The sequence below is a fragment of the Theropithecus gelada genome, chromosome 20, assembly GCF_003255815.1.
Source record: "Theropithecus gelada isolate Dixy chromosome 20, Tgel_1.0, whole genome shotgun sequence".
NCBI lineage: Eukaryota > Metazoa > Chordata > Mammalia > Primates > Cercopithecidae > Theropithecus > Theropithecus gelada.
In genome coordinates this window covers 31,635,029-31,660,120 of record NC_037688.1, presented here as the reverse complement: position 1 = coordinate 31,660,120, position 25,092 = coordinate 31,635,029, and the positions used below count along the sequence as shown (strand labels likewise).

At 54.7% G+C, this 25,092-nt stretch overlaps 1 protein-coding gene across 2 annotated transcripts in view; it reads left to right on the top strand.

The window, feature by feature from the left end:
• The window catches only part of FUK (fucokinase), a 28,255-nt gene that overhangs the window by 1,701 nt on the left and 1,462 nt on the right, over positions 1-25,092 (top strand). For both annotated transcript variants that reach the window (XM_025369484.1, XM_025369485.1), the window contains exons 2-22: positions 7,894-7,997; positions 8,349-8,500; positions 9,812-9,862; positions 11,588-11,713; positions 12,643-12,715; positions 13,135-13,232; positions 13,636-13,716; positions 14,932-15,051; positions 15,234-15,405; positions 16,564-16,676; positions 17,217-17,318; positions 17,428-17,598; positions 18,817-18,881; positions 19,251-19,621; positions 20,364-20,574; positions 20,762-20,928; positions 21,024-21,245; positions 21,620-21,763; positions 21,918-22,037; positions 24,538-24,725; positions 24,817-24,916. In XM_025369484.1, coding sequence (XP_025225269.1) covers positions 7,916-7,997; positions 8,349-8,500; positions 9,812-9,862; positions 11,588-11,713; positions 12,643-12,715; positions 13,135-13,232; positions 13,636-13,716; positions 14,932-15,051; positions 15,234-15,405; positions 16,564-16,676; positions 17,217-17,318; positions 17,428-17,598; positions 18,817-18,881; positions 19,251-19,621; positions 20,364-20,574; positions 20,762-20,928; positions 21,024-21,245; positions 21,620-21,763; positions 21,918-22,037; positions 24,538-24,725; positions 24,817-24,916 — 2,929 coding nt within the window. In that variant the 5' untranslated portion in view covers positions 7,894-7,915. The remainder of the gene's footprint in view (positions 1-7,893; positions 7,998-8,348; positions 8,501-9,811; positions 9,863-11,587; positions 11,714-12,642; positions 12,716-13,134; positions 13,233-13,635; positions 13,717-14,931; positions 15,052-15,233; positions 15,406-16,563; positions 16,677-17,216; positions 17,319-17,427; positions 17,599-18,816; positions 18,882-19,250; positions 19,622-20,363; positions 20,575-20,761; positions 20,929-21,023; positions 21,246-21,619; positions 21,764-21,917; positions 22,038-24,537; positions 24,726-24,816; positions 24,917-25,092) is intronic.

Sequence of the window (25,092 nt, the reverse complement as noted above, 5' to 3'; positions counted from 1 at the left end):
GATCACACCGCTGCATTCCACCCTCTGGTGACAGAGCTGGACCCTGTTTCTCAAAAACAAAACAAAACAAAACAAAACAGAAACCTAGCCTGCCTGTACTATTAAAGGAATGGCAAAAGGCAAAATTACTTTTGCGCCAACCTAATGGCTATGTTTCTGCTTTTTTTTTTTCTTTGAGACGAGTCTCGCTCAGTGGCCCAGGCTGGAGTGCAGGGGCGTGATCTCGGCTCACTGCAAGCTCTGCCTCCCGGGTTCACGCCATTCTCCTGCCTCCGCCTCCCAAGTAGCTGGGACTACAGGTGCCCGCCACCACGCCCGGCTAATTTTTTTTTACAATTTTAGTGGAGGCGGGGTTTCACCGTGTTAGCCAGGATGGTCTCAATCTCCTGACCTCTTGATCCACCCGCCTCGGCCTCCCAAAGTGCTGGGATTACAGGCGTGAGCCACGGCGCCAGGCGTTTCTGCTTTTTAAACTACAGTTTTTCGGCCGGGCGCGGTGGCTCAAGCCTGTAATCCCAGCACTTTGGGAGGCCGAGACGGGCGGATCACGAGGTCAGGAGATCGAGACCATCCTGGCTAACACGGTGAAACCTCGTCTCTACTAAAAAAATACAAAAAACTAGCTGAGCGAGGTGGCGGGCGCCTGTAGTCCCAGCTACTCGGGAGGCTGAGGCAGGAGAATGGCATGAACCCGGGAGGCGGAGCTTGCAGTGAGCTGAGATCCGGCCACTGCACTCCAGCCTGGGCGACAGAGCGAGACTCCGTCTCAAAAAACAAAACAAAACAACAACAAAAAAAACTACAGTTTTCTTGTCTAGAGCTTCAGTGAGATAAGAGCCAATTCTTAGGACTGATGGGTAGGTCGTATGAAGTGACACTGTTGTGCCTTTGCCATAGTGCCTGAAAAAAGCACTCCATATGTATTAGCTACCTGTATCATTTTACCTTTTGTGTTAATCTCTCAGGGGATGCCCCTCAGCCATGCTTGATTCCCCAGGCCTTCCCTGATTTTTTTCTTCTTCAGGGCAATCTTTAACTCAGAGAATGTTTGAGAGCTTCCAGTCCTTCCTCCTTCAGGGACAGGTTAAACTCTCCTGCTTCCTTGCCTGGCTGGAAAGATCTATCATTCATTGAGCCACTGGTGTGTGCCACATACTTTACATTGTATTTCATGTTGAAAACAGTCATGGGAAGTTGAGGTCTTTGGCCTTAAATTTCAGATTAGGAAACTGAGGCTTAGAGAGGTTAAGTAACTGCTGGGCGCAGTGGCTCATGCCTGTAATCCCAGCACTTTGGGAGGCCGAGGCGGGCGGATCCCAAGGTCAGGAGTTCGAGACCAGCCTGGCCAGCATGGTGAAATCCCATCTCTACTAAAAATTCTCCAGGCATGGTGGTGGGCGCCTGTGGTTCCAGTTACTCGGGAGGCTGAGGCAGGAGAATCGCTTGAACCTGGGAGGTGGAGGTTGCAGTGAGCCAGGATCGCGCCACTGCACTCCAGCCTGGGCAACAGAGCGAGATTCCATCTTAAAAAAAGAAAGAAAAAAAGGCAACAGAGCGAGATTCCATCTTAAAAAAAGAAAGAAAAAAAGGTTAAGTAACTTGCCAAGGATGCTACAGGAAGGAGTAGAGATGGGGACAGAGCCTTTTGGGACTGATACTCAACCCAGGACTGTTCCTCTGCCCCTGTCTCCCCACTCTGACCATGACCTGTCACCTGCCCATGTCTCTCCAGCACTATGCTGAGATGAAGACTAGGCTCAGACCTTCTGGGCCATTGGACTCTCTTTGGGGCATTTCTTTTTTTTTTTCTTGAGTCAGAGTCACTCTGTTGCCCAGCCTAGAGTGCAGTGGCACGATCCTGGCTAACTGCAGCCTCCGCCTCCTGGGTTCAAGTGATTCTCCTGCCTCAGCCTCCTGGGTAGCTGAGACTACAAGTGCACATCACTACACCCAGCTAATTTTTGTACTTTTAACAGAGATGGGGTTTTGCCATGTTGGCCAGGCTGGCCTTGAACCCCTGACCTCAACTGTCCACTTTGGCCTCCTAAAGTGCTGGGATTCCAGACGTGAACCACCACAGCCTGCCATTTCAAGGATTTCTTTCTTGCTGTCTTTTTTTTTTTTTTTTTTTCCAGACAGGGTCTGGCTCTGTTACCTAGGGTAGAATGCAGTGGTGCCAGCTTACTGCAATCTCTGTCCCCAGGGCTGAAGTGCTCCCACCTCAGCCTCCTGAGTAGCTCGGACTATAGCACAGTCACTATGCCCGGCTAATTTGTGTGTGTGTGTGTGTGTGTGTGTTTTTGGTAGGGATGGGGTTTTGCCATGTTGCTCAGGCTGGTCTCAAACTCCTGGGCTCAAGCAATCCACCTGTCTTTGCCTCTCAAAGTGCTGGAATTACAGGTGTGAGCCACCGTGCCTGGCCTCTTGCTGTCTTTCAGTGCCTTTGCTTGGAACCAGATAACATTATCAGCATCAGCTGAATAAGAATCCAAAAGACCCAGATATGTTGCAACTTTGACTATTCCTGGCCTCTGTGAAGTGGAGATAATAGGAGATAATATTTATCTTGCAGGGTCTAAGGGTGTTGTCAGGATACAAAAAATCACAGCACCTTAACTGTGGTCCAGAGTGCTCAGTCCTAGTGGCTTTTCTTTCCTTCTTTCCTTCCTTCCTTCCTTCCTTCCTTCCTTCCTTCCTTCCTTCCTTCCTTCCTTCCTTCCTTCCTTCCTTCCTTCCTTCCTTCCTTCCTTCCTTCTTTCCTTCCTTCCTTCCTTCTTTCCTTCCTTCCCTCCCTCCCTCCCTCCCTCCCTTCTTTCCTTCCTTCTTCCTTTCCTTTTCCTTTTCCTTTTCCTTTCCTTTCTGAGGCAAAGTCTCACTCTGTCACCCAGGCTAGAGTGCAGTGGAATGATCTCGGCTCACTGCAACCACTGCTTCCCAGGTTCAAGCGATTCTCCTGCCTCAGCCTCCTGAGTAGCTGGGATTACAGGTGCCCACCACCGTGCCTGGCTAACTTTTGAATTTTTGGTAGAGATGGGGTTTCACCATGTTGGCCAGGCTGGTCTCAAACTCCTGACCTCAGGCGATCCACCTGCCTCAGCCTCCCAAAGTGCTGGGATTACAGGCATGAGCCACCGTGCCCAGCCTATTAATTTTAATTTAAATTTTTTTTTAGACAGAATCTCGCTGTGTCACCCAGGCTGGAGTGCAGTGGCATGATCTTGGCTCACTGCAACCTCCACCTCCCCGGTGCAAAGGATGCTCCTGCCTCAGCCTCCTGAGTAACTGGGATTATAGGTACCTGCCACCATGCCTGGCCAATTTTTATATTTTTAGTAGAGACAGGGTTTACCATGTTGGCCAGGCTGCTCTTGAACTTCTGACTTCAAGTGATCTGCCTGCCTTGGCCTCCCAAAGTGATGGGATTACAGGCGTAAGCCACTGTGCCTGACCTCCTAGTGGCTATTATTAGTAAATCATCCCTCCCTTGTATTTGTTTAGGCTTTGTCATAATTACAACAGATAATACATACTGAGCTCTTTACATATATTTACTCCTTTTGTACTTCAGCTCTACAAAGTAGGTTTATTGTAGTGGTTGAGCAAGTGGACCCTGTAGTAGCCTGGGAAGCATGAATTTAAAAATTAATTAATTTTAAAAAAAGGCTGAGGCAGGAGGATTGCTTGAGTCCAGGAGTTTGAGACCAGCTTGGGCAACATGGCAAGACCCGATCTCTTAAAAAGAAAACAAATAATGAAAATACTAGCTAGGCATGGTGGCATCCCAGCTATACAGGAGGCTGAGGTAGCAGGATTGCTTGGGCCTGGGAGGTTGAGGCTGCAGTGAGCTATGATTGCACCATTACACTCCAGTCTGGGTGACAGACTGAGACCCTGTCTTTAGAAAAAAAAAAAAAAAAAAGTAAAAAAGGCAATATAAAAAGAGGCTGGGCATGGTGGCTAATGCCTGTAATCCCAGCACTTTGGAAAGCCGAGGCAGGTGGATCACCTGAGGTCAAAAGTTTGAGACCAGCCTGGCCAACATGGTGAAACCCCATCTTTACTAAAAATACAAAAATTAGTCAGGCGTGTTGGCAAGTGCCTGTAATCCCAGCTACTCCAGAGGCTGAGGCAGGAGAATTGCTTGAACCCAGGAGGTGGAGATTATAGTGAGCTGAGATTGTACCACTGCACTCCAGCCTGGGGGATACAGTAAGATCCAGCTCAAAAAGAAAAGGAATAAAATGGATACTCTGGAAAAAAGGTTTAGTATCAAACTTGGCTCTGCTACTTGCTAGCTTTGGCAAGTTATTTCATCTCTCTGTGCTTCATTTCTTCGTGTTTTTTTTTTTTTTTTTTTTTTTTTTTTTGTAGAGTCAAGGTCTCCGTATGTTGCCCAGGCTGATTTCTTTTTTTTTTTTTTTTTTTTTTGAGACAGAGTCTTTGCTCTGTCGCCCAGGCTGGAGTGCAGTGGCGCGATCTAGGCTCACTACAAGCTCTGCCTCCTGGGTTCACGCCATTCTCCTGCCTCAGCCTCCCGAGTAGCTGGGACTACAGGCGCCCGCTACCACGCCCGGCTAATTTTTTTGTATTTTTAGTAGAGACGGGGTTTCACCGTGTTAGCCAGGATGGTCTTGATCTCCTGACCTTGTGATCCGCCCGTCTCAGCCTCCCAAAGTGCTGGGATTACAGGCTTGAGCCACCGCGCCCGGCCGCCCAGGCTGATTTCTAACTCTTGGGCTCAAGTGATCCTCCTGACTTGGCCTCTTGGCCTCCCAGAATGCTGGAATTATAGGCATGAGCCACCACACCCAGCAATTTCTTCATCTTTTCTTTTTTTCAAGATAGATTTTTGCTCTTCTTGCTCAGGTTGCAGTGCAATGGTATGGTCTCGGCTCACTGCAACCTCTGTCTCCCTGATTGAAGTGATTCTCCTGTCTCAGCCTCCCAAGTAGCTGGAATTACAGGCGCCCGCCACCACACCTCGCTAATTTTTGTATTTTTAGTAGGGATGAAGTTTCGCCATGTTGGCCAGGCTGATCTCAAACTCCTGACCTCAGGCAATCCGCCTGCCTCAGTCTCCCAAAGTGCTGGAATTACAGATGTGAGCCACTGCATCCGGCCTCTTTTTTTTTTTTTTTTTGGAGATGGAATCTCGCTCTGTCACCCAGGCTGGAGTGCCGTGGTGCAATCTCAGCTCACTGCAACCTCTGCCTCCTGGGTTCAAGTGATTATCCTGACTCAGCCTCCCGAGTAGCTGGGACTACAGGCAAGTGCCATCACACCTGGCTAATTTTTGTATTTTTGGTAGAGATGGAGTTTCATCATATTGGCCAGGCTGGTCTGGAACTCCTGACCTCGTGATCTGTGCACTTTGGCCTCCCAAAGTGCTGGGATTACAGGTGTGAGCCACCACGCCCGGGTGGCAGTGCAGTTCTAAGACAGTGCAGTTCTACGCTGCCTGCCAGAGGAGTCTGGAATCTCACAGGAATAGGTCTATTTCAGTGTGCCAGCTGTGCTCAGTCATTGGTTTTGAGAAGGTTGGTTGGAAGCGTGGCCTCCATGTAAACAAGGTGGGAGATTCAGATCGTAGCAGCTGGGGGCATCTGTTAGTTAAACTCCCTGCTGCAGCTGACCTGAGGGTTAGAGGTGCCTACAGCCATATGGTGAATTGGTGGCAACGTTGGAGGGAGAGCTTGGTGGGTGTCCTGGGAGAAGCCTTCACCCTCAAGTGCCTGGCTGGGATTTCTAGCTGGAATTTCCCCTCTGGTTTTCTCTTGTGGGCTGAGTAGGGAATGGAGCAATTTCTGTTACTGACAGAGGCTTTTCCTGAAGGTGTGGGTGTTGCTGAGTGGTAGTGTCCTGTCAGCCTTTTCTCTTCTGGTGGCAGCAGAGCCTGGCACAAGAAGAGCCTGGACTGAGCTTCAGGTTTCCTGTCACTTTGGCTGGGATGTGGGCTGACCACCAGACGCGTGCTCAGGGCGCAGCTCAGCCGGTGGTGAGCAGCTTACTTGCGTGGTCTTTTCGCGTGCTGAGCTTTGAGGGCTGGAGGGAGGAAGTGGGGGTGCTGCTTTGTGGGACAGCAGTGGGCGCCCTGCCAGAGGTGAATGTGCAGGTACTCCTGGGGACTCATTGGTCTCAGGGAGGCCAGGGGCTCAGGAGTCAGATTGGTTTTCCATCTGGCAGGAGTGCTGGCAGGTTGGGGGAGACAGGGGTAGGGGTGAAGCCAAATCTTTGGCCTTGCTTTGCCCCTACTTGCTGAGAGTTCCCTGGAGGAAGATGGCGGGCGGGTACGGCTGTAGCCCCTGCCGGGCTGGATGAGACCCCTGGGAAGGGAGGTCCCGGAGTGCCCACTCCTGCAGCTCTGTGTGCATATGTGCTCCCCACAGCTGCCCCCCTCTCCAGGGAACCCCCATCAGCTTGAGGAGCCTGAGGGGTGGGGTTAGGCATTTGCTCTCAACCTCCTTTCCCCCTTGCTCTGGGTGGCCCCAACTCTTACCCTATCCTGCTGTCCTCCCTTCCTCCTTCCTGGGCACGCTCCCTGGGGAAATGGCACCCATCCACATTTTGTAATGTCAGCAGACATGCTGATCGTGTCACCCAGTCATCCGCCTTGGTGTCCACCTAGAGAGATGAGATCTTCTGTTCACACAAACCTGTCTCCAGAGGTTCATAGCAGGACTATTCATATCTGCCAAAAACTGGAGACAGCCCAGATGCTCTTCAGTGGGTAAATGGAGAAACAGATGCGGCCCGTCTGTGCGAGGGAACACTGCTCCTCCGATAAAAGGCTTGGGCCACGGATATGCGCAATGACTTGGATACGTCTCAGAGGCATCATGTTGGATGAAAGAAGATAATCTCAAAAGATTATATTCCATTTTATTTGACTCTTTTTTTTGAGGTCTTGCTCTGTCAACCAGGCTGGAGTGCAGTGGAATGATCATGGCTCACTGCAGCCTTAACCTCCTGGGCTCAAGCAATCCTCCCACCTTGGTCTTCCAAAGTGCTGGGATTATAGACGTGAGCCACTGCACCTGTCCTGGCCTTTATTTTATTTTGGTTAATTAATTAGAGATAGGGTCTTGTTCTGTGACCCAGGCCGGAGTGCAGTGGTACAATCATAGCCCACTGCAGCCATAATCTTCCAGGCTCGAGCAGTCCTCCCACCTTAGCTTCCTGAGTAGCTGGGACTACAGGCACACGCCATCACACCTGGCTAATTTTTGTATTTTTAGTAGAGAAGAGGTTTTGCCATGTTGGCCAGGCTGGTCTCGAACTCCTGACCTCAGGTGATCTGCCCGCCTCAGCCTCCCAAAGTGCTAGGATTGCAGGCATGAGCCTCTGCGCCCGGCTGACATTTTTTTTTTTTTTCTTTGAGACAGAGTCATGCACTGTTGCCCAGGCTGGATGGAGTGGAGTGGCGCGATCTTGGCTCACTGAAAGCCCCGCCTCCTGGATTCACGTCATTCTTTTGCCTCAGCCTCCCGAGTAGCCGGGACTACGGGCAGTTGCCACCATGCCCGGCTAATTTTTTGTACTTTTAGTAGAGACGGGGATTTCACCATGTTAGCCAGGATGGTCTCGATCTCCTAACCTCGTGATCTGCCCGCCTCGGCCTCCCAAAGTGCTGGGATTAGAGGCGTGCGCCACCGTGCCTGGCCCCGGCCGACATTTTTTAAGTCGATGAAACTGTAGCTTTAGAGAGCAGATCAGTGGTTGTCACGGGTTAGGCGGGGAGGAGAGGTTGCACGAGGAAGTTTGTCTGAGTGTAGATAGTGGTGATACCAACACGAATCTATACACATGTTAAAATCATAGATTGTATACAAAAATAATTAATTTTAGTTATGACAGTTTAACAAATAGTCATATCTACTCATATTGCCGTCTCAGGAAGCCCCTCTGCTTGGCCAGAATGGAGCAGCCAAAGGGAGTTGATTGGACGGTCGTCATCCTGACCTGCCAGTACAAGGACAGTGTCCAGGTCTTTCAGAGAGGTAGGGGACTCCCCCTTCCCACCTTGCCCCTAATGGAGAACCTCCCTCCCCTTCCTGGCTATGTCCCTCCAACACCAGGTGCCAGGCCGACCTGGGTTCAAACCCAGATCGCACTTCTCCCTAGCCATGTGACAGCATACATGGCATGTCATTCCTTGTGTCTCGGTTTTCTCATCTGTAAGATGGGAGTAATAGGACTTCTCTCACTGAGTTGGGTGAAGATCTAATGGCCTTCTATATGGAAAGCTAAGTCAAGGAAGATCAAACACTGATGATCAATAGCCTTGCTCAGGTGCTTTGGGCCAGGGCAGAGAGCTGGGGGTCAGGTCCCAGTGTCACTTCTGACCCTAGAACTGGAAGTGCGGCAGAAGCGGGAGCAGATCCCTGCTGGGACGCTGTTACTGGCCGTGGAGGACCCAGAGAAGCGTGTGGGCAGCGGAGGAGCCACCCTCAACGCCCTGCTGGTGGCTGCTGAACACCTGAGTGCCCGGGCAGGCTTCACTGTGAGTGCTCACCAGGGCCACCTCCCTGGTCCGTGTCCCTGCTGGAACCAGGTCATTTCTGAGATCCCCAGCTCCTCTGGCTCCATTGCCCTGGCTAATTCAGCATTGGCCTCCGCATTGGCCTCAGTTTTTGTTTCTGTAAATTGGGTGGACTCATCTTTGCCTTGTCGTCCAAGTGAGGGCAGAAGGCAGGGCCAGCTTTTGCAGTGTTTTTAGAGAGTTGGAGCCAATATCTCAAAGTGAGGCTTTCTGGCTTCTCTTGAAACATTCAAAGGTCTTGCTAGTCTGGGCTGTCATCCCCACATGGCAACTAACTGTTCACTGGAACTGAGATGTGACTGCTTGCTTTGGGCAGAGCATGTGAGTCAGCATCCCACTGGTCCCGTGTCTCCTGTGCAACCAGCCACTTCACCTGGTCACCTTATCTGCATAGCACCTTTGTGTGCAGAGTGAGGGTAGGCATAGGCTTGGACATGCTCTGCAGAGGGAGATGGCACCAGCAGGGGTGGGGACCACTGTAGTTGCTATGGAGCTGACTCCCCAGAGTCACCCAGCCAGGCCCCAGTTGTTGTCGCCTATGACCTCCCCTTCAAAACAGACAGCAGAGGCCGGGCGCGGTGGCTCATGCCTGTAATCCCAGCACTTTGGGAGGCCGAGGTGGGCGGATCACCTGAGGTCAGGAGTTGAAGACCAGCCTGACCAATGTGGTGAAACCCCCTCTCTAATAAAAATAAAAAAATTAGCCGGGCCTGGCTGCTCACGCCTGTAATCCCAGCTACTTGGGAGGCTGAGGCAGGAGAATCGCTTGAACCCGGGAGGCAGAGGTTGCAGAGAGCCGAGATCATGCCACTGCATTCCAGCCTGGGCGACAGAGCAAGACTGCATCTCAAAAAAATAAATAAATAAATAAGAGGTAGACAGGCGTGGCAGTACACACCTGTAGTCCCAGCTAGTTAAGAGGCTGAGGTGGGAGGCTCACTTTAGCCTAAGAGACCGAGGCTACAGTGAGCTGGGATCATACCACTGCACTCCAGACTGGGTGACAGAGTGAGACCCTGTCGCAAAACAGCCAACAACAGCAGCAACAAACCAGGCAGCAAGAAGGTGGCCCAGGTGGAGGGCCCTGGGCTGCCTTATCCAGGAGGGACCAGGGCTACCCCTTGCCTGCCTGTGGCCATTGGTTTGACCTTGCCTTTTGTCCCTTGGGTACCTGAGTAAATTTGTGTTGGGGTCTCTCTCTGGATTGGAGGGTGCCATCCTCCAGGGCCTCTGCCTGAGGCCTCTGTTCACAGGGCTTTCCCACTCCTGCAGGTGGTCACATCCGATGTCCTGCACTCGGCCTGGATCCTCATTCTGCACATGGTAAATGAGCTCTGGGGCGGGGGCCAAGCAGAAGGCCGGAATCCCAGTTCGTGGAGTTAAGCAGGACTTCAGGCATGTTCTGCCACAGTGTGTGTGCAAGGTGAAATCTGGAAGATTCTAAATGTCTAAAAATTGTGAATTGGCTAAATATATACCACGTATTTTCCCAGCAGAATATCAGATTAAAAGGTCCATCTAGGGCCGGGCACGGTGGCTCACGCCTGTAAATCTCAGCACTTCGGGAGCCCAAGGCGGGAGGATTGCTTGAGCCCAGGAGATTCAGACCAGCCTGGGCAACATGGTGAAACCCCATCTCTATAAGAAATACAAAAATTATGGCCGGGCGCGTTGGCTCACGCCTGTAATCCCAGCACTTTGGGAGGCCGAGACGGGCGGATCACCACGAGGTCAGGAGATGGAGACCATCCTGGCTAACACGGTGAAACCCCGTCTCTACTAAAAAATACAAAAAACTAGCCGGGCGAGGTGGCGGGCGCCTGTAGTCCCAGCTACTTGGGAGGCTGAGGCAGGAGAATGGCGTAAACCCGTGAGGCGGAGCTTGCAGTGAGCTGAGATCCGGCCACTGCACTCCAACCTGGGCGACAGAGCGAGACTCCGTCTCCAAAAAAAAAAAAAAAAAAAAAAAGAAATACAAAAATTAGCCGCCATGGTAATGCACGCCTGTAGTCCCAGCTCCTCAGGAGGCTGAGGTGGGAGGATCACTTGAGCCAGTGAGTTATGGTTACACCACTGCACTCCAGCCCGGGTGACCGTCTCAAAAAATAAAAATATAGGCTGGGTGCAGTGTCTCACACATGTAATCCCAGCACTTTGGGAGGCTGAGGTGGGCAAATCACGAGGTCAGGAGTTCGAGACCAGCCTGGGCAGCATGGGGAAACCCTGTCTCTACTAAAAATACAAAAAATTAGCCAGGCATGGTGGTGCATGCCTGTAGTCCCAGCTACTTGGGAGGCTGAGGCAGAAGAATTACTTGAATCCGGAAGGCAGAGGTTGCAGTGAGCTGAGATCATGCCATTGCACTCCAGCCTGGGTGACAGAGCGAGACTCCATCTCAAAAAAAAAATATATATATATATATATAAAATATATATATATATCCATCTAACTCTATGCATTGACTAGAATCCAGGCTTATCAGCTCTATGACCATGTGGAAGTCACTTAACCCTTTTTAGGCCTCAGTTTCCTCCCAACATGGATATGAACATTCTGAGACACTACATGTAAATGCTTAAAACAGGGCCTGGTGGCCAGGCACAGTGGCTCATGCCTGTAATCCCAGCAATTTGGGAGGCCAAGGTGGGCAGATCACTTGAGGTCAGGAGTTTGAGACCAGCCTGACCAACATGGTGAAACCCTGTCGCTACTAAAAATACAAAAATTATCCAGATGTGGTAGTACACGCCTGTAGTCCCAGCTACTTGGGAGGCTGAGGTGGGAGAATTGCTTGAACCTGGGAGGTGGAGCTTGCAGTGAGCTGAGATCGCGCCACTACACGCTAGCCTGGGCAACAGAGCAAGACTTCGTCTGAAAAATTTCAGTGCAATGCAATGCAATGCATAATATAAAAATATATTGTAGGAGAAAATATCAAGAGAACATTTTTTATCAGCCCTCCACTGGATGGCTTTCTGCCTGCAAAGCTGATGAGGTGGCCTTGGGCTGTCTGCACTGGGGCTTCCTCACCAGTCCCCCTACTCCCAGGGTCGAGATTTCCCCTTTGATGACTGTGGCAGGGCCTTCACCTGCCTCCCTGTGGAGAACCCCGAGGCCCCCGTGGAAGCCTTGGTCTGCAACCTGGACTGCCTGCTGGACATCATGACCTATCGGGTGAGGCCGGGTGGTGACCCCTAGTGCCTTGTCTCAGGTAGAGCCACTTCCCTCCCACTGTTCCCCAGCTATGAGCTATGCTGGCTCAGCTGGGGGGCCCCAGGAGGAATGGTTTTGAGGGTGCCTAGTGTTAGTTAAGAGCTTCGGCCGGGTGCGGTGGCTCAAGCCTGTAATCCCAGCACTTTGGGAGGCCGAGACGGGCAGATCACGAGGTCAGGAGATGGAGACCATCCTGGCTAACACCGTGAAACCCCGTCTCTACTAAAAAAAATACAAAAAAACTAGCCAGGCGTGGTGGTGGGTGCCTGTAGTCCCAGCTACTCGGGAGGCTGAGGCAGGAGAATGGCGTGAACCCGGGAGGCGGAGCTTGCAGTGAGCTAAGATCTGGCCACTGCACTCCAGCCTGGGCGACAGAGTGAGACTCCGTCTCAAAAAAAAAAAAAAAAAAAGAGCTTCAAGAAGTTAGTTGTGTCTGGGGGCAGTGGCTCATGCCTATAATTTCAGCACTTTCAGAGGCCAGGGTGGGAGGATCACTTGAGGCCAAGAGTTCATGACCAGCCTGGGCAACACAGCAAGACCCCCTCTCTACAAAATAATTTTTAAATAATTACCTGGGCGTGGTGGCATGCACTTGTAGTCCCAGCTACTCAAGAGGCTGAGGCAGGAAGATCGCTTGAGCCCAGGAGTTTGAGGCTGCAGTGAGCTACGGTCTCACTACTGCATTCCAGCCTGGGTGACAGAATGAGACCCTGTCACAGTAACAACAAAAAAGTTAGTCACATGGGAGAAGCTGTAAACCCGGGTCAGCCAGAGGGCGGGGCAGACCAGGTCTTGGAGGCCCCTGTTACGTCAACAGCACAGTATCCTTGAGGGCAGGTGAAGCGCTGGGTCAGGCACCAGCTGTGTTCTGTCTCCTTCCCCCGCCGCAGCTGGGCCCGGGCTCCCCGCCAGGCGTGTGGGTCTGCAGTACTGACATGCTGCTGTCTGTTCCTGTAAATCCTGGTGAGCCTGAGACTACCTGGGACCACCTTCCCTCGTCACAGCCACAGCGAGAAGCCAGCTCTGCCTTTCTTTGCCCACCTTGCCTCTGGGCTTGCCCCACTGCCCTGTTAGATGGGAAGCTGGAGGGTGTGGAGAATGAAGCCCGGTGGAGGCAGGGCTTCTCTGCTGTGCCTCAGTCTGTCTGTCTGTAGGATGGACAGAAGCAGCCCTGCCCCTTCTGCCCCACAGGGTTCTGCAGAAGAACTTTGGGAGAGGAGGGCTGTCATTTTCCCAGGGAAATGTCCATTTGGCTTGGAAGCCGTATTTCCCTTTTAGAGGCGCCCGGGTGCCCCAGCCCTGGGCTCTTGCTTCCTCCTGGCGGGGGACTCCCTGCCTTGGGTCGAGGCCCCTGGGAGCCTCCTGACTGCCCCACCCCACAGGGATCAGCTGGGACAACTTCCGGGGAGCCAGAGTGATCGCCCTCCCAGGGAGCTTGGCCTACGCTCGGAATCATGGCGTCTACCTCACTGACCCCCAGGTAGTTCCCCTGGGGGCAGTGGAGCCGACTGGGGCAGCCTTCCCCCTGCCACTGGTCAACCTCTCATCCTGGATTTCTTGGCACGCTCCTGAATCCAAGGAGTTTCCTCCATGGCAACGGCGCCAGTGCTCCCTCACTCTGGCCAAAAATACATTTCACACTGACCGCCTGCCCGGTCTCTGTGCCCGGTCTCTGTGCCCGGGCTTGGGACTGCGAAGATATTTAAAGCCTGTCCTCCGCCATCATGGAGTAGAAATCTCAGGCCTCCTGAGAACGCCAGCAACTGCCAGCCTTGCATCTTCAGCTTTGCTTTGAAGAACGCCCTTGCTGCTACCTGTGGCTGTGGCCTCCTTCCAGATCCCTCCCTGCCCCCTCCCCTGATTCTGTTTCTCCCTGCATATAGGGCCTCGTTTTGGACATTTACTACCAGGGCGCTGAGGCAGAGATTCAGCGGTGTGTCAGGCCTGATGGGCGGGTGCCACTGGTATGGCTGCTGGGCCCAGGTTTTGGGGCTTTGGGGACATTATGGGATGGGGAGGGAGGGTTTGCCTTCCTTCAATTCCTTCTGGAAGCCTCCAGGACAAGCTAGTGCTAGAATCTGAGGACAGGGTAGTCTTGAAATTCAGGGTCTTGTCCTGAACCAGAAAGCCTAGAACCAGGTGTGCACGGTGGCTCATGCCTGTAATCCAAGCACTTTAGGAGGCTGAGGTGGGTGGATCAGTTGAGGTCAGAAGTTCGAGACCAGCCTGGGCAACATGGTGAAATCTTGTCTCTACTAAAAATACAACAGTTGGCCGGGCGCGGTGGCTCAAGCCTGTAATCCCAGCACTTTGGGAGGCCGAGACGGGCGGATCACGAGGTCAGGAGATCGAGACCATCCTGGCTAACACAGTGAAACCCCGTCTCTACTAAAAAATACAAAAAACTAGCCGGGCGAGGTGGCGGGCGCCTGTAGTCCCAGCTACTCGGGAGGCTGAAGCAGGAGAATGGCGCAACCCGGGAGGCGGAGCTTGCAGTGAGCTGAGATCCGGCCACTGCACTCCAGCCTGGGCGACAGAGTGAGACTCCATCTCAAAAAAAAAAAAAACAAAAAAAAAAACAAAAAAAAACACAACAGTTAGCTGAACATGGTGGCGTGTGCCTGTAATCTCAACTACTTGGGAGGTGGAGGCTCGAGAATCGCTTGAACCCAGGAGGCAGAGGTTGCAGTGAGCGGAGATCATGCCACTGCACTCCAGCCGGGGTGACAGAGTGAGACTCTGAATCAACCCCCTGTCCGCTGCAAAACAAAACAAAACAAAACAAACCTCAAAAGCTCAAACACAAAAAGGAAGCCTAGAACCAGAATGTGCGCAAGTTAAGGAGTGCGATGGGAGGAGGCCTAGAGCCAGACTCCGGGAATGCTTCCAGCATGAGGGGCAAGGATTGGAGAGGCGGGGAAATCTGGGAGTGGGCCACTATGAGGGTAGAGACCTGGGTTTGGGAGGAGGCCTGACAGTTGAGGGGGTCCCAGAAGGTGCCTTGGTGGGAGCTGCCCCAAAGAAGCCTGGAGTCTGGGTGGTGGAGTGGTCAGAAGGCGACACTCCCTGCCTGGTGTGGCACTCAGCTTCACGTGGCCCGTCTGCATGTGCCCTCCCTGACTTGTACCAGGGCCTGGTCCAGGGCTCTCTGTCTCTGATCCTTTTGGGGTCCCTTCCAGGTCTCTGGGGTTGTCTTCTTCTCGGTGGAGACTGCCGAGCGCCTCCTAGCCACCCACGTGAGCCCGCCCCTGGATGCCTGCACCTACCTGGGCTTGGACTCTGGAGCCCGGCCTGTTCAGGTGACTGGGGGAGGGCAGCTGGGGGGGCCTGGCCTGGGGATGAGGCACTGTGTGGCCTCAGGCCAGCCACTTCCCCTCTCTGGGGCAGAGTCTCCACAGACGGGACGGCCCTGGTTTAGCCTTAGAACTTGGGGGCTAAACCCCTGCCACGCCAATAGCTGTGCTTCTTCCCCTTCCCGCAGCTGTCTCTGTTTTTTGACATTCTGTACTGCATGGCTGAGAACGTGACCAGGGAGGACTTCCTGGTGGGGAGGCCCCCAGAGTTGGGGCAAGGCGATGCGGATGTAGCAGGTTATCTGCAGAGTGCCCGGGCCCAGCTGTGGAGGGAGCTTCGCGATCAGCCCCTTACCATGGGTGGGTACTGCCTTTCAGCTCCCTGGGGTGGGGAGACCATGGGAGTGAGGACCCCAAGAATGGAGCTGCTCACTGCATGCAGGTGCCAGGCAGCCTAGCACAGGGACTGGGCAGTTCTCCTGTCCTGTGCCAGAGCCCCGCACTGAGCTATCTCCTTCCCCTTCCTGTCTTCCTTTTGTCTCATTCCTAGGCTCTCCCAGCCTGTCCACTTTGTTTGTTTTGTTTTTTGAAACGGAGTCTCTCTCTGTCACCGCGGCTAGAGTGAGGTGGTGCGATCTCAGCTCCCTGCAACCTCCGCCTCCTGGGTTCAAGCGATTCTCCTGCCTTAGCCTCCTGAGTACCTGGGATAATAGCCGTGCATCACCACACCCGGCTAATTTTTGTATTTTTAGTAGAGATGGGGTTTCACCATGTGGGTCAGGCTGGTCTTGAACTCCTGGCCTCAGGTGACCCGCCTGCCTCGGCCTCCCAAAGTGCTGGGTTTACAGGCATGAGCCACCATGCCTGGCCCTAAGCTGTCTACTTATTTTCTTTTTTTGAGACAGAGTATGGCTCTGTTGCCCAGGCTGGAGTGCAGTGGTGCAATCTTGGCTCACTGCAACCTCTGCCTCCCGGGTTCAAGTGATTCTCCTGCCTCAGCTTCCTGAGTAGTTGGGATTACAGGTGCGTGGCACCATGCCTAGCTAATTTTTTTTTTTTTTTTTTTTGGTTTGAGACAGAGTCTCGCTCTGTTGTTCAGGCTGGAGTGCAGTGGCACGATCTCGGCTCACTGCAAGCTCTGCCTTCCAGGTTCATGCCATTCTCCTGCCTCAGCCTCCCAAGTAACTGGGACTACAGGCGCCTGCCACTACACCTGGCTAATTTTTTTTTTTGTATTTTTAGTAGAGATGGGGTTTCACCATGTTAGCCAGGATGGTCTCGATCTCCTGACCTTGTGATCCGCTCGCCTCAGCCTCCCAAAGTGCTGGGATTACAGGTGTGAGCCACCGTGCCCAGCCAACCTGTCTGCTTTCTAGCTGTGTGGCTTTGGGCAGGTTCCTGACTCAGTTTCCCCTAACAGGCTCATTGCCACACCTGCCCCCATGTGTCTGTGCTGCTGGGAGGCCAGCCTGAGTTGCAGCAGGCATGGGGTTGGGGTCCGTACTTATGTCTTTACAGCCTACATCTCCAACGGCAGCTACAGCTACATGACCTCCTCAGCCACTGAGTTCCTGCACAGCCTCGCACTCCCTGGGGCTCCTGGGGCCCAGATTGTGCACTCCCAGGTGGAGGTGAGACCTCCCTGCCCCTCTGGTGCCTGCTGGGTGCCTGGGGTCAGGTGGGATGTGGATTCCCAGGAGACAATAGCCAGCCTTGGAACAGATGGCCTGAGTGCAGGTGTTACCCCTGGCTTACGCATGAAGTGCTGGAGGCTCAGAGAGGCTAAGTAACTTGCCTAAGGCCACACAGCCAGTAAGTGACCAAGTCAGGATTCTGCATGGAGCTTACCTGATTGAGAAGCTAAAGAAGACCTTTCTTTGGGGTCTGCCTGGGGTGACAGTGGTGGGCCTGGGTCAGGGCTGTGCTGCTGAGAAAGGGGACAGGTAGGGTTCAAAGGTGGCCCCCAGGGTGGCGGGGTTGGGCGTAGCTGGACAGGTGGGATGGAAATAGGCCTCAGGCTGGGGCCAAGGCAGGTCCAGAGAGGAGTCTAGGGGGCTGCAGGGCAGGGGAGCAGTAGGCCTGGACGCTTCGCCCCCAGATGCTTGGCTTGGGAGGAGAGTTGAGGCAGCCCTGGCCCTTGACCCTCATGCTCTTCCTACCCGGCTGCACAGGAGCAGCAGCTCCTGGCGGCTGGAAGCTCTGTGGTCAGTTGCCTGCTGGAGGGCCCTGTCCGGCTGGGTCCTGGGAGTGTCCTGCAGCACTGCCACCTGCGGGTGAGGCCTGAGCACGTGGGCATATTGGGGCAAGGGTGCTGGCGTCCCGTGTGTGTTGGGGGGTGCTGGGTGCCTGCCCACCCAGGATGTCTGCCCTGTCCCCCGCCAGGGCCCTATTCACATAGGCGCTGGCTGCATGGTGAGTGGCCTGGACATAACCCACTCCAAGGCTCTGCATGGCTGGGAGCTGCATGACCTTGTCCTGCAGGGACACCGTACGCGGCTACACGGCTCCCCGGGCCATGCCTTCACCCTTGTTGGCCGTCTGGACAGCTGGGAGGTAGGCAGTCGCCCTGCATTCCCTCACCCCCATCTTCAGGCTTTGGGGAGCCCCAAGGAGTCCTGGCCCCCACCCCACGGCGGGGTTCTCTGAGCACTGGTCCGTGGGACAGGCTGTGAGGAGGGTAGGATGTAGGAGGAGAGGATGAGGGAGGAGGTAGGGTGAGGTTAGGCTGTGAGACCAGCAGAGTCTCCACAGGCTTTCTCCCTCCTTGCATCTGCTCAGCCAGCTGGGCTGGGTGGGGATTTTGTTTTTGGTTTTTTTTTTTGGAGATGGAGTCTTGCTCTGTCACCCAGGCTGGAGTGCAGCGGCCCAATCTCAGCTCACTGCAACCCCCGCCTCCCAGGTTCAAGTGATTCTCCTGTCTCAGCCTCCCAAATAGCTGGGACTACCAGCGTGCACCGCCACGCCCAGCTTACTACAGATGGGGTTTCGTCATGTTGGCCAGGCCGGTTGGGTGGATTTTTTATTTTTTATTTTTTATTTTTTTTTGAGACAGAGTCTCACTCTGTCGCCCAGGCTGGAGTGCAATGGCGCGATCTCGGCTCACTGCAAGCTCCGCCTCCCGGGTTCAGGCTATTCTCCTGCCTCAGCCTCCTGTGTAGCTGGGACTACAGGTGCCCGCTACCACGCGCGGCTAATTTTTAAATATTTTTTAGTAGAGACGGGGTTTCACGGTGTTAGCCAGGATGGTCTCAATCTCCTGACCTCGTGATCTGCCCACCTCGGCCTCCCAAAGTGCTGGGATTATAGGCGTGAGCCACCGCGCCTGGCTGGGTGGAGATTTTTATCCCCATTTGGCAGGCTAGAGACTGAGGTTCAGAGAGGGAGGTAACCCGCCTTGGGCTGCAGCCAGTTGTGGTGGGTTGGGCCTGGAACCCAGGGTTCTGCTCCAGATTTCAGGCACCTCGGCAGGAGTGTTGGAGCTGCAGGGCTGAAAGCAATTTCAGAAATTGCTCCATGGCTGGGTGTAGTGGCTCACGCCTGTAATCCCAACACTCTGGGAGGCCGAGGTGGGAGGATTTCTTGAGGCCAGGAGTTCATACCTGCAGTGAGCTGATTGCACCACTGCGCTCCAGCCTGGGTGGGTCAAGTACGTGCTTTGTCTGTCTTTCTGCCCTCACATGAGCACTTGAGCAGCTCCTGGCCCCCTGGCCTAGTGTCTCTAACCCTTTCCTGTGGCCCCTGCAGCCCTGACTGCTTCCTCCTCTCCCCCAGAGACAGGGGGCAGGCACATATCTCAACGTACCCTGGAGTGAATTCTTCAAGAGGACAGGTGTTCGGTAAGGTGGACACCCCTAGGGTCTCTGTGACCTGGGCAGCTGGGGTGACTGCTGCTTTTCGAGGTGTGTCTCTCCCCTGCCCCAGAGCAGCACGGGCCCTGCTACCATCCAGGGGCCTGGGTGGTTTTGAGATTCTCTCCAGTACTTTCCCCTGGGCAGCTCCCAGTCTCTGGCTGTGCTGACTTTGGCATTCTTGTTCAGCGGTCTGGGAAAGGATGCCAGGCAGCCTGGCCCCAGACCTGAATTGCCCACTTGTGCTACCTCGGAGAAGACTGTCCTGTCCCCATGAACTGACAGGTGGCTCAGGGCTTGGGGAGGAGACTGGAGCTTTTGCTTCCCTCCTGGGAATGTGCCTTCTCCCCACATCAGAGCCTGGGACCTGTGGGACCCTGACACGCCGCCAGCAGAGTGCTGCCTTCCCAGCGCCCGCCTCTTTCCTGTGCTCCACCCTTCGAGGGACCTGGGACCCCAGGACCTGCTGTGGATGCTGGACCGCCAGGAGGATGGGGGCGAGGCCCTGCGAGCCTGGCGAGCCTCCTGGCGTCTGTCCTGGGAGCAGCTGCAGCCATGCCTGGATCGGGCTGCCACGCTGGCCTCTCGCCGGGACCTGTTCTTCCGCCAGGCCCTGCATAAAGCGCGGCATGTGCTGGAGGCCCGGCAGGACCTCAGCCTGCGACCGCTGATCTGGGCTGCTGTCCGCGAGGGCTGCCCCGGGCCCCTGTTGGCCACGTTGGACCAGGGTGAGTGTGCGGGCTGGTAGTGCTGCAGAGTCAGGCCAGGGGCACCTGCCCTCCCTGTCCTCTGGGCCATCCCCCGAGGGGACTAGGGGGCCATGAGGTGCTCAAGCTGGGAAGGGGCACGCTGGAGTTTACTTTTAGGATTCTGGAAGGCCTCATCCTTGTCAGTGGGGTTTGGTCAGAGGTTGAGGCCTGGCAGCTGAGCTCTAGGTCCTAGGCACATCGGCAAACCCTGCATGTTCTGTACCGGGTGCTGGGATGTGGGTGCAGAGCGTGGGGAGGGGACAGGGCCCTCAAGGGACATGGTCAGTTCTGCGTGAGGTCCCAGGCACACTGCTGGGGGCTCACAGCCTTAGCCTCCTAGGCTGTACCTCGTGGAAGGTCCCAGGGACCATGGACATGATTGGTATTGAAGCTACTCACCCAGAGCCACACGGCTAGCTGGTGGTGAGGCTGAGACCTGAGCCCAGGTGGTTTGAGCCCAGAGCCTGAGCTCTTCACCACTATGGGAGTCCTGGGTGGGGCTGAAGAGACACCTATGGGCTGGGACTCTGGGACTGGCAAGACGAGAGGATCTCTGCCAGGCAGAGAGGAGGGGTGCAGTTACAGTCAAAGATACATTGTGGGCAAAAGCCAGGAGGTGTGAGGGGTCTGGCGCATTTTGGGACTGTTGAGTAGCCTCTCAGGGCAGAGGATTTTGAAGACAGGCCTCCTCCCCTGCCACCCCCAATTCCTGGTCCCTCAGTTGCAGCTGGGGCAGAAGATCCTGGCGTGGCAGCGCGGGCACTGGCCTGTGTGGCGGACGTCCTGGGCTGCATGGCAGAGGGCCGTGGGGGCTTGCGGAGCGGGCCAGCTGCCAACCCTGAGTGGATGCGGCCCTTCTCATACCTGGAGTGTGGAGACCTGGCAGCGGGCGTGGAGGCGCTTGCCCAGGAGAGGGACAAGTGGCTAAGCAGGTGGGTACTAACAGAGGTCAGATCCCTTGGATATGCCCCTGGCTATCTGGGAAGTGGCCCCTGATGGACGAAGCCCAGAGAGAGGTGGGGCACCGTTGGGTACCCCAGGATAGTCAGGTCCCCAAAGCTAGGCAATCTGCCTCCAGCTTGGGCTGCATGCTGCCATCCCTCTCTCTTCTTTTGGCAGGCCAGCCTTGCTGGTGCGAGCGGCCCGCCACTATGAGGGGGCTGGGCAGATCCTGATCCGCCAGGCTGTGATGTCAGCCCAGCAGTTTGTCTCCACGGAGCCGGTGGAGCTGCCGGGACCTGGGCAGTGGGTGGTGGCTGAGAGCCCAGCCCGTGTGGATTTCTCTGGTGAGCCCCTTGTGGCAGGTGGGGGTGAGAGTACCTGCCCCAGAGCCAGGCTGGCAGCTTCTGTGACCAACTTGAGTCTTGCCACGCTGCCGTAGGGGGCTGGAGTGACACGCCACCCCTTGCCTATGAGCTTGGTGGGGCTGTGCTGGGCCTGGCTGTGCGAGTGGATGGCCGCCGGCCCATTGGAGCCAGGGCACGCCGCATCCCGGAGCCTGAGCTGTGGCTGGCGGTGGGGCCTCGGCAGGATGAGATGACTGTGAAGATAGTGTGCCGGTGCCTGGCTGACCTGCAGGACTACTGCCAGCCCCATGCCCCAGGTCAGGCACCCTGAGACCTCTGCAGGTGGGGCTGGCACACATGGCCAGCTAGGGGTAGGGGGCAAAAGCTAGAGACTGCAAGCCACTGGGGTCTGGCCTGAGGAGCCAGCCAGTCTGGCTGAGGAGCCTGAAGGGAAGGAAGGGGCTGGGAGTCAACCTGCATAGGCACCTACAGACACAGGAAGTAGAGATGACATGTGTCCCTGTCTGGGAGTCCAGAGGCCCTTTTATGGCTTGGGGGTGGGGCCAGTACTGATGCTGGACTTTTGTCCCACCGGATGAGTCCCGCACTGGCTGGGAAGTCATGAGGGTGGGTGGGTGTCTGCGTCTGCCCTTGGAGACCAAATTCCTTCCTCATGCCTGTCCCTCTGCAGGGGCCCTGCTGAAGGCGGCCTTCATCTGCGCGGGGATCGTGCATGTCCACTCGGAACTCCAGCTGAATGAGCAGCTGCTCCGCACCTTCGGGGGCGGCTTTGAGCTGCACACCTGGTCTGAGCTGCCCCACGGCTCTGGCCTGGGTAAGCGGGCCCTGCCACCTGCTACCCACTGACTGTCACAGCCCTCCAACCTTGCCTGTGATCCCTTTCCCTGGCCTCTGCCCTTAGAGGGAGTCAGGCAGGCCTGGGCAGGGCAGAGGTGTTTCATGCCTGCTCTCTCCTCTCTGTCCTGCAGGCACCAGCAGCATCTTGGCAGGCACTGCCCTGGCTGCCTTGCAGCGAGCCGCAGGCCGGGTGGTGGGCACAGAAGCCCTGATCCATGCAGTGCTGCACCTGGAGCAGGTGCTCACCACTGGTATGTGACTGCCCTGGAGTTGGGGGAAGTCACTGACACTTTCCCAAGGGCCTGCGGGGGGAGTGGATTTGCATGTGATTGGCCAACAGCCACATGACTGTGCTGCTGTTGAAAATACTTTCCTTCTAGTCACTTTGACCTTCTCTGGTCACTTTCAACTTGAAATGTTCTACCTCCCAACGAGCTGTTTCATGAGCATCTACTGAGTGCCAGATTCTGTGCTGTGCCTTTCTTTTCTTTCTTTTTTGAGATGGAGTCTTGCTCTGTCACCCAGGCTGGAGTGCAGTGGTGTGATCTTGGCTCACTGCAAGCTCTGCCTCCCAGGTTCACACCATTCTCCTGCTTCAGCCTCCCGAGTAGCTGGGACTACAGGCGCCTGCCACCACACCCAGCTAAGTTTTTGTATTGTTAGTAGAGACGGGGTTTCACCGTTAGCCAGGATGGTCTCGATCTCCTGACCTCGTGATCCGCCTGCCTCGGCCTCCCAAAATGCTGGGATTACAGGCGTGAGCCACGGCACTGGGCCTGTGCTGTGCCTTTTATGCTTGTTGGAACCAGGTGCTATGCTTCGTGACTGTGCCTATCCAGGGCTGTGCTCAGGTAGGGCTGGGCAGAGCTGGTTTGGACCTTCTGCCTGCCATTCTGGCATCATGCCCTTACTTGAGATGCGATCACCTGTGCCCCCGCCCCCACCCCCTGGCCATATGGTAGGGCAGCAAGAGCCCAACAATGACTATGATCTAACGAATGTCACCAGCGCCAGGCTTCTCACTCCTCTTGGCCACCGAGCCCCCTGGAACTCATGGCTAGTGTAGAGCAGCCACAGGCTTGTCTGGTTTCAGGTCCACCTCAGGGTGTCAGGCCCCGTCTCCAGCACACCCCTGGAAGGCAACTGCTGCAAAGGCCTACTGAAGCCTGATTGTGGTGTTTTCTGTCACTCTGTAGCTCAAGCCTCTCATTTCACTGTACTGACTCATATCCCATAATCGGTAGTCATTAGCAAAAGGTGCAGATGGGGAAGCCTTTCCAGCTTTCTTTTGAGGTGCGCCATTCAAGTTCTACACTGGCCAACGGATGACTATTTGTTGAGAACCCACTCTGTGGGGCCCCGGGGATAAAATGAGCAAAAAGGGGGTCCCTGCCTTCAAAAATTCTGTGGTCTCCTGGAGACAGACATTAATCAATAACCACTCAGGTGCATGTGTATTACAAACTGTGCCAAGTGCTCTGAAGCAGAGGGGCACAGTTAAGTCTTGACATTTCAAGATTTAGCCACTTTGCAGCCACCAGGATTTGGTTGCAAAGTTCCAGATGGCTCCTGTCTTTTGCATTTTGTACTCTAAACCCTTGCAGGCCCTTCCCTAAATATCAAGGGTCTGTCCCAGAAGCAACTCAAGTTTTGTTATTTTTAATTTTTTTTTTTATTTTTGAGATGGAGTCTAGCTCTGTCACCTAGATTGGAGTGCAGTGGCACGATCTCGGCTCACTGCAACCTCTACCTCCCGGGTTCAAGCGATTCTCCTGCCTCAGCCTCCCGAGTAGCTGGTATTACAGGCGCCTGCCACCGTGCCCAGCTAATTTTTTGTATTTTTAGTAGAGATGGGGTTTCACTGTGTTGGCCAGTCTGGTCTTGAACTCCTGACCTCGTGATCCGCCTGCCTTGGCCTCCCAAAGTGCTGGGATTACAAGTGTGAGCCACCATGCCCGGACTAGTTTTGTTATTTTTATGCAGCTACAAGGAGGAAAATGATACATACCTTTCATTACTGAAGCTGGAAAGATGTGTAAGTTAGATAAGATAAAAATAGATCCTGATGAGCTTCCTTCCAACATAAACCACCTGTCAGAAGATGGTGCAGGGAGACTCAGGCTATAGGGAAGGTATCTGTCAGCCTCTCCTCTGACTAAAACTCCCCTAGGAGGGGCAGAGGTTAGTGTAAAATATGTATTTTTTGAGCCAGAGTCTCACACTGTTACCCAGGCTGGAGTGTAGCGGTGAGATCTCAGCTCACTGCAACCTCTGCCTCAGCCTCCCCAGAAGCTGGGATTACAGGGCACGTACCATCATGCCTGGCTAATTTTTGTATTTTTGGTAGAGATGGGGTTTCACCATGTTGGCCAGGCTGGTCTCAAACTCCTGACCTCAAGTGATCTGCCCGCCTTAGCCTCCCAAAGTGCTGGGATTACAGGTGTGCGTCACCATGCCCGGCCATAGTGTAAAATCTTTATCCTTCAATGTGGTTTATCCCAATTCCAATTACACATTAGGTCTAAAACAAAACTCAGGCCTCGGGAATTCCAAGCTTTGCCCTGGAGTGAAGCCCATTCCCTTGCTGGGATTGTCCTGGGGACAGAAGCTGCGTAGCTCACTGTCCTGTGGAGTTGAGGGAAGCTATCTTTCCATACTGCTCCCAGCAAGGGGTGCAGGGCCGGGAGCCTAGACTGGGAGAATGAAGCTGGGCCAGACAGACTCCAACAGTGACAGGCCCTGGGCTCACAGGAGGTGGCTGGCAGGACCAAGTGGGTGGCCTAATGCCTGGCATCAAGGTGGGGCGCTCCCGGGCTCAGCTGCCGCTGAAGGTGGAGGTAGAAGAGGTCACAGTGCCTGAGGGCTTTGTCCAGAAGCTCAATGACCACCTGCTCTTGGTGTACACTGGCAAGACCCGCCTGGCTCGGAATCTGCTGCAGGTGAGCTCTGGCCCCAGCATGAGGGAGGCAGGCAGGGGGCCTGCTGGCTGGGCCTGGGTCCTCACCACCCCTTCTCCTGCCCCGTCCACAGGATGTGCTGAGGAGCTGGTACGCCCGACTGCCTGCTGTGGTGCAGAATGCCCACAGCCTGGTGCAGCAAACTGAGGAGTGTGCTGAAGCCTTCCGCCAAGGTGAGGGGCTTCTTCTGGCGCGGGGGGGTCAGGGCACCAGGAGCGAGTATCCTGCCACTTGTGGGTTTGAGGCCAGGGTCATCTGCAGGCTTGACACAAGCTCCAGATATTAGGCCTCTGGGAACAGAAGCCTATTGTCTGTCCTCTCCAAGGTCTCACATTTAGGGGAAAGTCAC